Here is a 12,370-nt window from a genome sequence, read left to right as displayed (position 1 = left end):
CTGTAACGCTGAGATTTTTTTTAATGCATCTAGTTTATTTTGAATTTTTCTTCATGATATGTTTCGTTTTGGTTTCTATTGGATTAATTGGTTTTGATTTGTTTTTATAATGTTTTTTTATCATCTTGATTTTTTTTTAAAATTCAAATCATATTTTTATCAGCTGTCCAATTTGCTGGCAAGATCAAATTAAAAAGAAAAAAAAAATTAAAACCATTAGATTCCATTACTAGAATTGCCAACTAGACATGTCAGGCCTCAAAACCCGGGTCAATCAAATATATTATCGTTTTAATTTTATTTTTTTAAAGTGCAATGCTGAGATTTTTTTATGCATCTAGTTTATTTTGAATTTATCTTTGTGATATGTTTCGTTTTGGTTTTTATTGGATTAATTGGTTTTGATTTGTTTTTACAATGTTTTTTATCATCTTGATTTCTTTCTTTAAATCCAAATCATATTACCATTAGTTGTCCAGTTTGCCGGGTGGATCGAATTAAAAAGAATTTTTTTTGTTTTAAACTATTAGGATTCCATTACTAGAATCGCCAACTTTACAAGTTATGCATCAAAACCAGGTCGTTCAAAACCTGGGTCGATAAAGTATATTGTCGTTTCCATTTTTCTTAAAAAAAGTGCAATGCTGAAATTTTTTTATACATCCGGTTTATTTTAAATTTGTCTTCATGATATGTTTCGTTTTGGTTTCTATTAGAGTAATTGGTTTTGATTTGTTTTTATAATGTTTTTTATCATCTTGATTTTTTTTAAATTCAAACCATATTATTATCAGTCGTTCAATTTGACGGGTGGATCAAATTAAAAAGAAAAAAAAAATCTAAAACCATTAGATTTCATTACCAGAATCGCCAACTTGACAACTCAACACATCAAACCCAAGTCGATCAAATATATTGTAATTTCAATTTTTTTTTTAGAAAAAGTGTAATGCTTAGATTTTTTTAAGCATCTGATTTATTTTGAGTTTGTCTTCATGATATGTTTCATTTTGGTTTCTATTGGATTAATTAGTTTTGATTGGTTTTTATAATGCTATTTTATTATCTTGATTTTTTTTAATTCAAACCATATTATTATTAGTCGTCCAGTTTGTCGGGTTTAGTGACATTAACAAACAAATTCCAACAATCTTGACATTTTTTTTATGTTTCATAAAAAATAATTTGACCCGTAACAAAGCGTGAGTCAATGAATTAATAGGTACATGTGTCTCATAAAAACCATAGTCTTATAAAATATCCATAACCTAACCCGTCATCGCCATAACTTTAGTTCCCTTAAATTAACATTTCTTGGTTTTGTACATAGATTGGTGGCCTACGCAAAGCCACGAGCAATATCAAATTTTCTCTAACGTGAAAAAAAAATACATAGGTGATGGTAGTGTTTTTAAAAAAAGCAAGAATGATTCGATACTCAGATTATTGATTTGATTGGATCCAATAAGTTTGATTAATTTAACAATATGATAAGAAAATAGACAATGACAACAAATAAATCAAACAAAAAAATTTGACAATAATTAACTATAAAAATGAGCTACCAATATTATACTCGAAATGAAAAGAAAAGTCTGTCGGAGACTCACCATTGATCCGTCATGGACATTGCCCTATCACCAAAAAAAAACTCACTAAGATAGTTTTAACGCCATTGCAAAAAGATGCATGACGGCATAAAAAAAGATCACATGTACCATCAGAGCAATTACCTGGAAAGCAATAAGAAAATATCTTTGGTCGCTGAAATTCGACGACACATCGCCTTAACACAACAGAGCAGCGAACATACTGATGCATGCAATGCATGTGCCAATTGGTTTTGATTTTTAAATAATATTTTATATCTATTAAAATATCAAATCAGCTTGATTATAACTAAAACAAATCAATATAAAAATATGAAAAATCTTTTGGATGTTTGTGAAAGAAATTTTTTTATGGGTAAAATAATTATTTTACTATGCTTTAAAAATAAAACAAAAAAAAAATCTTAGACGCTAGTTAAATAATATTTTTTATCAAAAATAATTTAATCATTTTATTATTCTTTAAAAATATAAAAAGATTGAGATATCTCTAGTAAATTTGATAATAAGTAATTAATATTGTAAAAAATTCTTATTACCCTCAACAATCGGTCTAATTTTTTTTTTTAAGAAGGGTAAAATCAACATTACATTACATTGTTTCAATTCGTGTTTCAATGACTATGCAATATGCATACACAATTATTCTCTTATCCCTTTTAATTTTTTTAAATAATAACTGGACGGTGACATATAAAAAAAAAGAAAAAAGATAAAAAAAAGAAAAACAAAATCTCTCTTGGAGTCTGGATGGATAAAACTAGGAATATACCTCCCCCCCCTCACAGTTCGATTCTTCCCTCAAAACACCCAGTCACTGTCTTGGTCCAAAATCCCTCAAACAGCTTCTCCTCTTACAATCATCTTTTCTTGGTCTCAAGGTAATCGATGGCCACTCTTTGTTTAACAACATTCAAGCTTTTTTCTGTTTTATTTTTGCCTACCCTTTTAAGGTTAAGAAAGAGTATTGATCCTTAAACTAGTCAAGGTGTTTAGGAGTTGTTGTTTTGTAACTTGTGCAGCAGCTTACATCTAGTGATGCTGTTTAAACGGTTCTTGATTCCTGTTTTATTAACTAAATTATTCCAGAAGGGTTGCAATTTGTGTTGTTGCTTAATTCAGCATGAATATATGTGAATTATTATTTTGAAACTCTTTCTTTTCTTTTCTTCATGATCTTTTTTTTTTTTGAGATTATTCTTATATGGATTTTACCACAACATGCGGCCTGGTTAAGCACTGCTCCTTGCACTTCACATTTGCTCATTTGAATGAATGGAATTGGTGTTTGCCAGTGTTTGTGAATTATAGTAGTTTAGTTCTTAGGATGGAGATTGTAGGTTCTTTCTTGTGATGTCACTTACCCTTAATCGTATTTTGATGAAAGTCTACCTAAAAGTAGATTGTATCTCTGATATTTTCAATGCCTCTGGGTCTTTGTTGTTGGGATAATCTGAAATATAATTATGCCTGAAGTTCAGTTATAATGATCTCTTAACTTTATTATTTTTTGACAATCTGGATATTTTCCAGGTGGATGTGGGTTTGGTTGTTCTGGACCAAACATCAGTATGGCTCATCTGCTTTCCACTTCTTGCTCGATAAAGTTGTCATCAAGCCACAGACCTTTATCTCAGCCATTTCGTCAATGCCCAACGAAGTGCCTTACATTTTTTACGCTGGGAACTTCAAAATCTCCATTTAAAAGGTTTGTTTTGCAAGGAGGAACACAGCAAGCAAGCTGTGTTGTCCGTGCAACCGTGGCTCCTATAAGCCAAGAAACACCAACTCAATCCAGCTCTGATTCTCGACAGAAGTCCAGTGAACCATCCAAGCCAAAGCGGGTCATGGTTATTGGTGGAGATGGCTACTGTGGTTGGGCCACTGCCCTCCACTTATCCAACAAAGGTTATGAGGTTGCTATCGTTGACAGCCTCATTCGTCGTCTCTTTGACCAACAACTCGGTCTAGACTCCCTGACTCCTATTGCTTCTATCCACAACCGTCTCCGTTGTTGGCGATCAGTCACTGGAAAAACAATTGAACTCTATATTGGTGACATTTGTGACTTTGAGTTCCTGTCAGAAACCTTCAAGTCTTTTGAACCTGATGCTGTAGTCCATTTTGGGGAACAACGGTCTGCCCCGTATTCAATGATTGATCGGAACAGAGCTGTTTTTACTCAGCACAACAATGTGATCGGAACACTTAATGTGCTCTTTGCTATAAAGGAATTCAGGGATCAGTGCCATCTGGTGAAACTTGGGACAATGGGAGAGTATGGAACACCAAACATTGATATTGAGGAGGGTTATATAACTATTACTCATAATGGAAGAACAGATACTTTGCCTTTCCCCAAGCAAGCCAGCTCTTTCTACCATCTTAGTAAGGTCCATGACTCAAATAATATAGCCTTCACTTGCAAGGCTTGGGGAATTAGAGCAACTGATTTGAATCAAGGAGTGGTTTATGGAGTAAGGACAGATGAGACTGAGATGCACGAAGAGCTCTGTAACAGGCTTGATTATGATGGAGTGTTCGGAACTGCATTGAATCGGTTTTGTGTCCAGGCTGCAGTTGGTCATCCACTTACTGTTTATGGAAAGGGGGGTCAGGTGAGACCTTGGCTCAATGATAACATAGCATTTCTATTCCACATCGCTTTCTTCTTTCATAAATATGTGGACAAATGATAATTTATAGTACTGAAAACAATTCTCCAATATTTTAAGTTAGGTGGTGAGGACAAGAGCTCGATAATTGTAATATAGTTCTTAGCTTGTAGGTTGAAACTCAATGCTTCTTAGTGTCCACTTTCAGTTTCTTTAAAATTCAGATCCTGAAGATAGCCTTACATTAAAAAATTATGTAAATGCTTCACTGCAGCATCACTCTTCCCAGAGGATGCTTCTGAGGAAACTGTTATACTGGAGAATATGATCTGGAAGACTTTTTCCTGTTTGCTTATGATGTGATATTCATTAAAGAAATGAGACCACCATAAACTAAGTTGCTCATATTATGCTGTGCAGTGTGAGAAACCTAGATCCTGACTTGCATAGCTATTTTTGTTTGATGTTCACATCAGGCTATTCTCCAAAATTGGATAATGCCTTGTCACTAGGGATTAATGTGGCGCATGAACAATAAAGTAGCTTTCATTGATTCACTGCTTATCACACATGCCATATCAATACAAACATATGCTAAAGAATGACTTTCCTTTTTTCATATCTTTGATGTATCTTTGTATTGTTGGCTTCAATTTGGTTCTTGGGAGAAATTTGTACAGATATATTGTGGTTTTTTTTTCCCCAACTGGTGATCTATGGATTTGTTTTATCCTGCATGTACATATAAAATTGCCTTTAATTGGTTTGTTCTCTAACTTTCTAATTCATGCAATTCAGACCAGGGGCTACCTTGACATAAGAGACACTGTCCAGTGTGTTGAACTTGCCATTGCCAACCCGGCACAGCCTGGTGAATTTCGGGTCTTCAATCAATTTACTGAGCAATTTTCTGTCAACGAACTTGCTTCTCTTGTTACAAAAGCTGGAGAGAAGTTAGGGCTTGATGTGAAAACCATATCTGTGCCCAACCCAAGAGTAGAGGCAGAAGAGCATTACTACAATGCCAAGCACACAAAGCTCATTGAGTTAGGGCTCGAACCACACCTTCTTTCAGATTCTCTTCTTGACTCTTTGCTCAATTTTGCCATCAAATTCAAGGATCGGGTTGATACAAAACAAATAATGCCCAGTGTTTCTTGGAAAAAGATTGGTGTGAAGCCAAAGACTCTTGCAGCTTAATCAAGCATGGATGGTTAAAGGCTGCTCAGCTGAGAAGTTGCATTCACCTTGGTCTTATTTCTCTCCTTGCTACATTTTTTTTTTGGGTAGGTAGTGTGGCTTTTCTTAGCATTCTACTGAATGTAGTCTGTAATCATTTCCAGCTGTAATTTATGCAAGTTACAAGTATAAGATCCTGTCTTCGAAATTCTAGGGTTCTAGGATTTTGTTGGCGGGATGCTAGACTAGTTTTCCTTGTGTGCTTGTGTATTTACTAAGATAGTCAGAGTGGAATACTTTATGAAAGAAACGAACGAATCGATCTCTGGACGAACAATTGAGAGTTGTTCGCTCATGTCTCAGTATTTGACCAACAAGGGTGAATGCTCACTATTAGGCGTTTTCAGTGATGTGCTTGTCTTATTTTCTGCTGTGCAATTTTGATATTCTTGTTAGCAGATTAACAATGACTACTCCAAAAGTTTCTTCTTAAAATCCTACTCTTTTCTCAAAACAGAAGTCTTGATAGTAATGATTTTGCTGTATTTAGAGATTCACAAAAATATAGAATACGTTTTTTTTACCATAGGCTTTTTCACAAGTTCAACAGTGCATACAATTTGTGACAGCAGTGTGGCTGAATCACAAGACTTAAGCTTCATTTACGAGCAACAGGATGCCAAGCTCATGACACAATGCCCAAAATGCGTGGACAGTCGCTAGGAAAATTCTTAACCAGGCTGACTTTCAGGTCATGCCGTCATGTCATTGGAGGTGAGTGATGACACAGAGTAGCTCAACTTGTAGCTCCAGGAACTCTTCCAAATGACTTGCAACTAATTTCTCCTATTGCTCAGGGAGCTAATTTATTCTTCTGACGTCAGTGAAACTATCACAGTCGAGAACGAAAAGGATGATCCTTCAATGGTAACTTAGGCATGTCTTTTTCTGCATTAAAATTTTCCCTCAAGAAATCTAGTACAACCGAAGTTAACTCGCCTTGATGTGAAGTATATTCATGATTAGCTCCCTTTATGATGTGTAGTTTATGATTTGGTATGAACTTGGCAAATTCCAAAGCATCTTCAGCCGGTACAAATTTATCCATGGATCCATGGACTGTCAATACCCTGTAATTAACAGCATTAAGATCACAACACCCAACAATTTGAAAATACTGTAATACACTGCAAGAAGCAACAAAGAACAAATGATAGGATAAGCCGGAGCTCCCACAAGATGTTTCGAGACAGAGATCAATGGTATGCTCTTCAAATTGTTGGTGACTTGGGATGTTGCTATTTTCTTATTCTAGTTCAATTCAGGGAAAGAAAGCACCAAAACAATATCTCCTCCCCGTAAATATTACATGGAAAAACATATCAACCATATGTGAAAATGAATACTTTGCAATTTCTGACCTGCACTCTTGTTGAATCAACAAGCAGACTGCATGGATGTCAGTAGTTAATCGATCCTTCAAACTTTCTTCAGTCACACGATACTCGAATTTTCCTGCAACAAGACAGTAAAAATTAACCAGGTGCTGGGTTAATCTAACAAACAAACACCACCCAATATCAGCTATGAGTGATGGTATTTCTTAAGAAAATTTACAAGAAAAAGTTTCATTTATACACTTGAGCCATTAGATTAGCAAAACCCACATTTGGGTCCCACATTAAGCTCATGATCCAATGGCTTACAATCTTCTTAGACTTGTCCTTGTTAAATATAATTTCTCATCAGCGATGTCTGGCAGGCAGGAAACTACACAATGCCTTGTTATATCAAAGATAGACAAGCATCAAATTCTAAAATCTAACATTATAACACTTTTTTGCGATCAAGGAACAATACAAGGACAAGGATCTATTAGCATATGACAAAATCACATGCAGTCGCTTACCTTTTCTATTAAAGACATCTATATATCCATGTTGTTTGAGTCTTAGCAGAAAGTCTTTACCCAGGCGGCCTTCCATGCCTTTCTCCAGGTTAAACCGGCCAGAAATATTAACCACTGCATGGACATCATTGTACTTCGAAGCATACAAGAGCACCACATTTCCACCTGCAATATAATCTTGGATCAAACTAGCCCTTCAAAGAAATCAAGACATAAATCGCAATAATATATTATTTTTTTTTACATTTGATTTTCCAGGTTCAGCTAAATTTTAATGAAGCATATTGTGCATGTAGCAATATCATAACTTCTTTTCTAAAGAATTGTCATTAATGCATTAGCCATAATCAAAGTGGTTCCACTTCAGATGAGAGAACATTTCTTCAGCACTTAAGAGGATCTCAATTTCAAATAAAAATTTATCAGTGTTAATATTAACACCCTTACTTGACCCATGAAAACCGTGCACCCACATAAATTCAATATTCTAGTGCATCAGTAGACATATATGGAGTGAATATGATGCTATTCGAATGCCAACAAAAAGGCTACATCAGAGGAAAAAAAGATTTGAATCTGCAAATAGACATGTATCTATACTTCGCAACACTCGCTCTGCTCAAAATTCACACATATTTCCAGACATGCTGTCTAATTTCATTTCTTTTTTGGTTCTTTCATTCTACATAGACTGAGCAAGGAAGCAAACAGACCTTTACTGTGTCCAATAACTGCACTTATCACACGATTCTCCCTACGAAAATGTTGAACCACAGCACGTAAATCCTCAGCTTCTCTACGGTAGTTACCATACTGAAATGAGCCTTCACTTTCCCTGGAAGGTGGAGAATAGAAACATCCGTAACAATATTTCGTTATCAATATACTGACTTTTTTTTTGTCTAAAAGATGAAGTTCGCAATGCGGAGTCTAGCCAATTGTATGCAAACAAAAGGTATAGTAGCCACCACAAACACCAAAACGATCATTGACAGATTCATCTGCCTATTATCTCACTCTGTTAAAAATAATTGATGGGATGTGCTCTCATTCTCTTTAATCGCAAAGAAAGTTTACCCATTTCCAGCAAAGTCAAAACGGAAGGCACTGATTCCTTCTTTCTCCAGAGCAGCGGCGAGGTTTACCATTGGTATCCGTTCCTGTACACACACGGTGCAAAAACATCAAAAAGATTAACCAATAGTTTTGTTTAGACAGAACGGACATACAAACGGTGCAAAATATGTTCTTGTAGAAGGGAAAAAACAGAATAGATAATATAAAAAAAAATCACCTTTGACGACTGAAATCCATGGCACACAATAACAAGCTGTTTAGAACCAGTTTCATGTAATATCCCAGAGAGCTTCTCGCCATGGTTGTTCTCTATAACAACTCTCCGTTGTTGGACAGCTGCCAACAGATCAAACACACATTCATACACAGGGATGATCATGAGAGAATATTGACAATTCATAAACATAGAAAGCTAAAATGAAACTGACCCAAGATTATGAACATTACAATTCTCATAAAACCAATGCCTACAGTATTAGAAATTCATAGAACACTATCAATTTTAAATTTTCAACGACACTTTTATGACCCATATCAGATAAATCATAAAGAAGCTCAGAAGATAAAAAATTATTCTTGTCTGGATAAAAAAAATTTGAAAGAAATGATTTTGTTCTGTCTATAATTAAATCAAGTGGTGGGCGGGCCACCTTACCTCGGTTTGCAAGGGACTGAGTCATGGGAAATGGTGTTTAGAGTTTTGAGTAAATTTAAGACGCGGTGATGAAAAGAGCAGAGCAGAGGGAGTCTCAACTCTCAACACTCGATGATTTATGTTTTGAGAAACCTGAACAGCGTTAGGCCTCGTGATCTTGATGGTTGTGGACTCGTGGTGTTGGACGAATGCCATTAAGCATGAGACCTAAGGAAATGGGGCAACAAAAACATTTGTTGTCTTACAAGAGCCACGAATGAATGTTTGGTTTTCATCATTTTTCAATTCTATTTTAAGACTAGATTGGTGATTTAAGTAAGATTAAAAAAAATCCAATAATAATAAATAAACACATAAAAAATAAAATGAAAAAAAAAGTTAAAAAAATTCGATTTGAGACAATCTGAATTATTAAAGAACTCAATAATAAAAGGTAAAATAATAAAAATAATAAAAAATACAACAAAAAAAAAAACTCAAGTTCAATCGGGTTTACTCACAAACTTTGTAACTATAGAAATAAGATTACGATAATCTCATAAAAAAAACGTAGGAAAAATAATTTGAATACTAATTCTTAATAAATCAAATGAGAACATGATAACTCCATAAAAAAAAAAGATGAAGCTCAATTTCTAACAAATAAAATATTGAATGATGAAAATTAAGAAAAAAATATAATTTAAAAAGGTAAAAAAAAACTTGATCTGAGCCCATTCGGGTCAAGATACAAAATCTCTAACCTAGTTGTGATACTAGGGTGAACATGGTCGAAAACAAATTGAATAATAGCATGCAACTAAATTATTGAACAATTTAATGTTAAAGGACAAAAAAAAATTTAATTTAAAAAAACAAGCAATTTAAAAAATATAAGTTAACCCACAAACCCCGTGACAATGGAAATCATGAAATCCTTGAATCAAGTTTAATCAAGAAACTTAATTATCAACCAATTTAATTTTGAAAGATTAAATCGTGAAAAAAAAATCAATTTAGAAAACTTTTTAAAGGAAAAAAGACAACAATAAAAAGAATGAAGATCACATTTAACAGAAAGAAATAAATCATGAAATTGTAAAAGAAAAAATAATCGGAATAACTCAATAGAAAGGAAATGAAAAAACAAATATGAAGACCAATTTCCAATAAATCAAATATTAAATGATGAAATTAAAATAACTTAATTTTAAAAATGATATTAAATGATGAAACCAGTAACCCTGATCCTGAACTTAAGATTAACTCTATAGCAATGGAAAAAAAAATATTAGTTAACCTGAGTTAAGTCACAAACTTCGTGATCATGAGCGCATGATCAAGATAACCCAATAAAAAGGAAAGAAAAAAAAAGTATGAAGATCAATTTGAAATAAATTAAATGACGAAGGATGAAATTTAAATAAATCAATTTAGAAAAGGATAAATAACAAAAGTAAACTCATGTTAACATTTGAAACCGATGAATCTGGTAATGAACCCAAGACTAATCTCATCAAAGGAAAACTATAAAAAATAATAAAGCAAATCTCTAAAAAAAATAAAAAAATATTAGCTTTTAAAAAGAAAAAAAAATCAAGCCAACTTCGGCAAACCTACTAAACCTGATCTAATATTTAAAACTCACAACCCGTGAAATCCTTGAATAGGGTTCAATCAAGAAAGTTAATTCCCAACCAATTTAATTTTAAATGATAAAATTGTGAAAATAAACCAATTTTAAAAACTTGCCAAAAAAAAATAGCAATAAAAAAAACGAGGATCAAACTTGAAAGAAAAAAACCCATGAATGATAAAATTGTAAAAAAAAAAAAAACAACATAATAAATGATTCCAAACAAAATAAATAACAATAAAAAAATAGAGTAAATTTGAAAGATAAAAAATGAAATGGGGGAAAATTGAAAAACAATTGTAATTTTATAGCTTATTAAAGATAAAAAAAATTAATAATCAAAAGAATGAGACCAAATCTAAAAGATTAAAAATTCAAAGGCAGATGAAATTTAAAAACATTTGTAATTTCATTGTTTATTTAAAATTTAAAAAATAATAATTAAAAGGACAAAGATCAAATATGAAGGAGAAATAAATTGCAAGGATTAGTATAATTTTTTGAAGGGTGTGGTGTGGAATTAAAGGGTGGGGAGAGAGAAGAAGGAAAACAAATGGTTAGTGATGTCAAACTCAATGTGTGTTCGGGAGACGCATCGCTCCATTATATTGGGGACGCCGGGAGCTTTCAAACATTGTCTTTGAAGGCAGTGTTCGGTGGTCGGATGACCCCTCACGTGTTGCCCAAACAGTGCAGGGGCCATCGACATGCCAACTCGTGCTATGCATGTGCTAATAAGTTTTTTTAATTATATTTAATAGATGTAATTTACAATAATGCCTTTAAGTACCCTTGAAATTCACAATAAAACCAATATAAAATGACAAAAAAACCCTTGAATGAGAGTTTTGATGATTTTATCTTTAAAAACATCAAAGTAATTACAATATTCTAAAAAAAATTAAAAACACAAAAATATCTAAGAGTAGCAATCATTAGGATTATTTTGTTTTAGGATTAAATTAATAATTTTATTATAAAAAATATTAAATCACCTATTTATCCTCGTACAAATTGTTAAAAAACAATTGTGTTATAATAAAAAATAATATTAGTTCAAAGGTTTTTTTATTTAAAAATAATTTTATAATTACACTATTATAATAAATTAACAAATATTCTAAAACGTGTGGAAAAGTACTATAACTTTCCCCACATGTTTTTTTTTCCTGTTTTAATCTTTTTGTTTTGCTGTTGTCATTTTTTTTTTGTTTTTTTTTGTGTTTTGCCTTTTTTTTTTCCTTTTTTTTCCCCACATTTTTTTTTGTTTTTTCCTCCCATATTTGTTTTTCATTTTACATGTTTTTGTTTTTCTTTTTTTCCCAAGATTGTCTTCTTCTTTTGTTTCTTGTTTTTTTATTTTTTTTTGTATTTTTTTTCAAAATTATCTTTATCGATTTCTTTTAATATTGAACTGGTTGAGAATTTAGTGCTGTAATTTTTTTCTTTAAACATTACGGATTACTATAATGTTTCCCTACATAGTTTTTTTTTATGATTTTTTTTTCCAAAATGGTTTTTATCGATTTTTTTTTATATTGAGTTAGTTGAGAATTTTGCTTCGTAGATTTTTTCTTTAAAACACTGTGAATTGTTACAATGTTTCCTCACATGGTTTTTGTTTTGCCACAGTGTTTCCCAACATGTTTTATTTTCAAAATTATCTTTTTCGAATTTTTTTTTAATATTGAGCTGGTTGAGAATTTAACT

At 32.5% G+C, this 12,370-nt stretch overlaps 2 protein-coding genes across 3 annotated transcripts; one reads left to right on the top strand and one right to left on the bottom strand.

The window, feature by feature from the left end:
- Positions 1–2,345: 2,345 nt before the first annotated feature.
- LOC7470695 (UDP-sulfoquinovose synthase, chloroplastic) lies at positions 2,346–5,814 on the top strand. Its single transcript, XM_002309462.4, has 3 exons — positions 2,346–2,491; positions 3,144–4,228; positions 5,024–5,814. Exons 2-3 carry the CDS (start codon positions 3,182–3,184, stop codon positions 5,423–5,425), a joined length of 1,449 nt encoding a protein of 482 aa, XP_002309498.1. The 5' UTR covers positions 2,346–2,491; positions 3,144–3,181; the 3' UTR covers positions 5,426–5,814.
- A 112-nt stretch (positions 5,815–5,926) lies between these two features.
- Positions 5,927–9,317, bottom strand: LOC7470694 (uncharacterized). 2 transcript variants are annotated; one of them, XM_024603714.2, is made up of 7 exons: positions 9,046–9,317; positions 8,608–8,726; positions 8,391–8,473; positions 8,027–8,148; positions 7,314–7,478; positions 6,826–6,919; positions 5,927–6,534 (listed from the first exon to the last, which is right to left on the bottom strand). In XM_024603714.2, the coding sequence occupies exons 1-7, from the start codon at positions 9,068–9,070 to the stop codon at positions 6,297–6,299; spliced, it is 846 nt and encodes a 281-aa protein (XP_024459482.2). In that variant the 5' UTR covers positions 9,071–9,317; the 3' UTR covers positions 5,927–6,296. The 2 variants fall into 2 exon arrangements, with proteins under 2 accessions (XP_024459482.2, XP_002308555.4); XM_002308519.4 differs by lacking the exon at positions 9,046–9,317 and adding an exon at positions 8,819–8,974.
- Between the last annotated feature and the right edge of the window lie 3,053 nt (positions 9,318–12,370).

The sequence above is a fragment of the Populus trichocarpa genome, chromosome 6, assembly GCF_000002775.5.
Source record: "Populus trichocarpa isolate Nisqually-1 chromosome 6, P.trichocarpa_v4.1, whole genome shotgun sequence".
Lineage (NCBI taxonomy): Eukaryota > Viridiplantae > Streptophyta > Magnoliopsida > Malpighiales > Salicaceae > Populus > Populus trichocarpa.
Note: the sequence above shows the minus strand (reverse complement) of the source record. Positions and strands in the feature narration are given on the sequence as shown.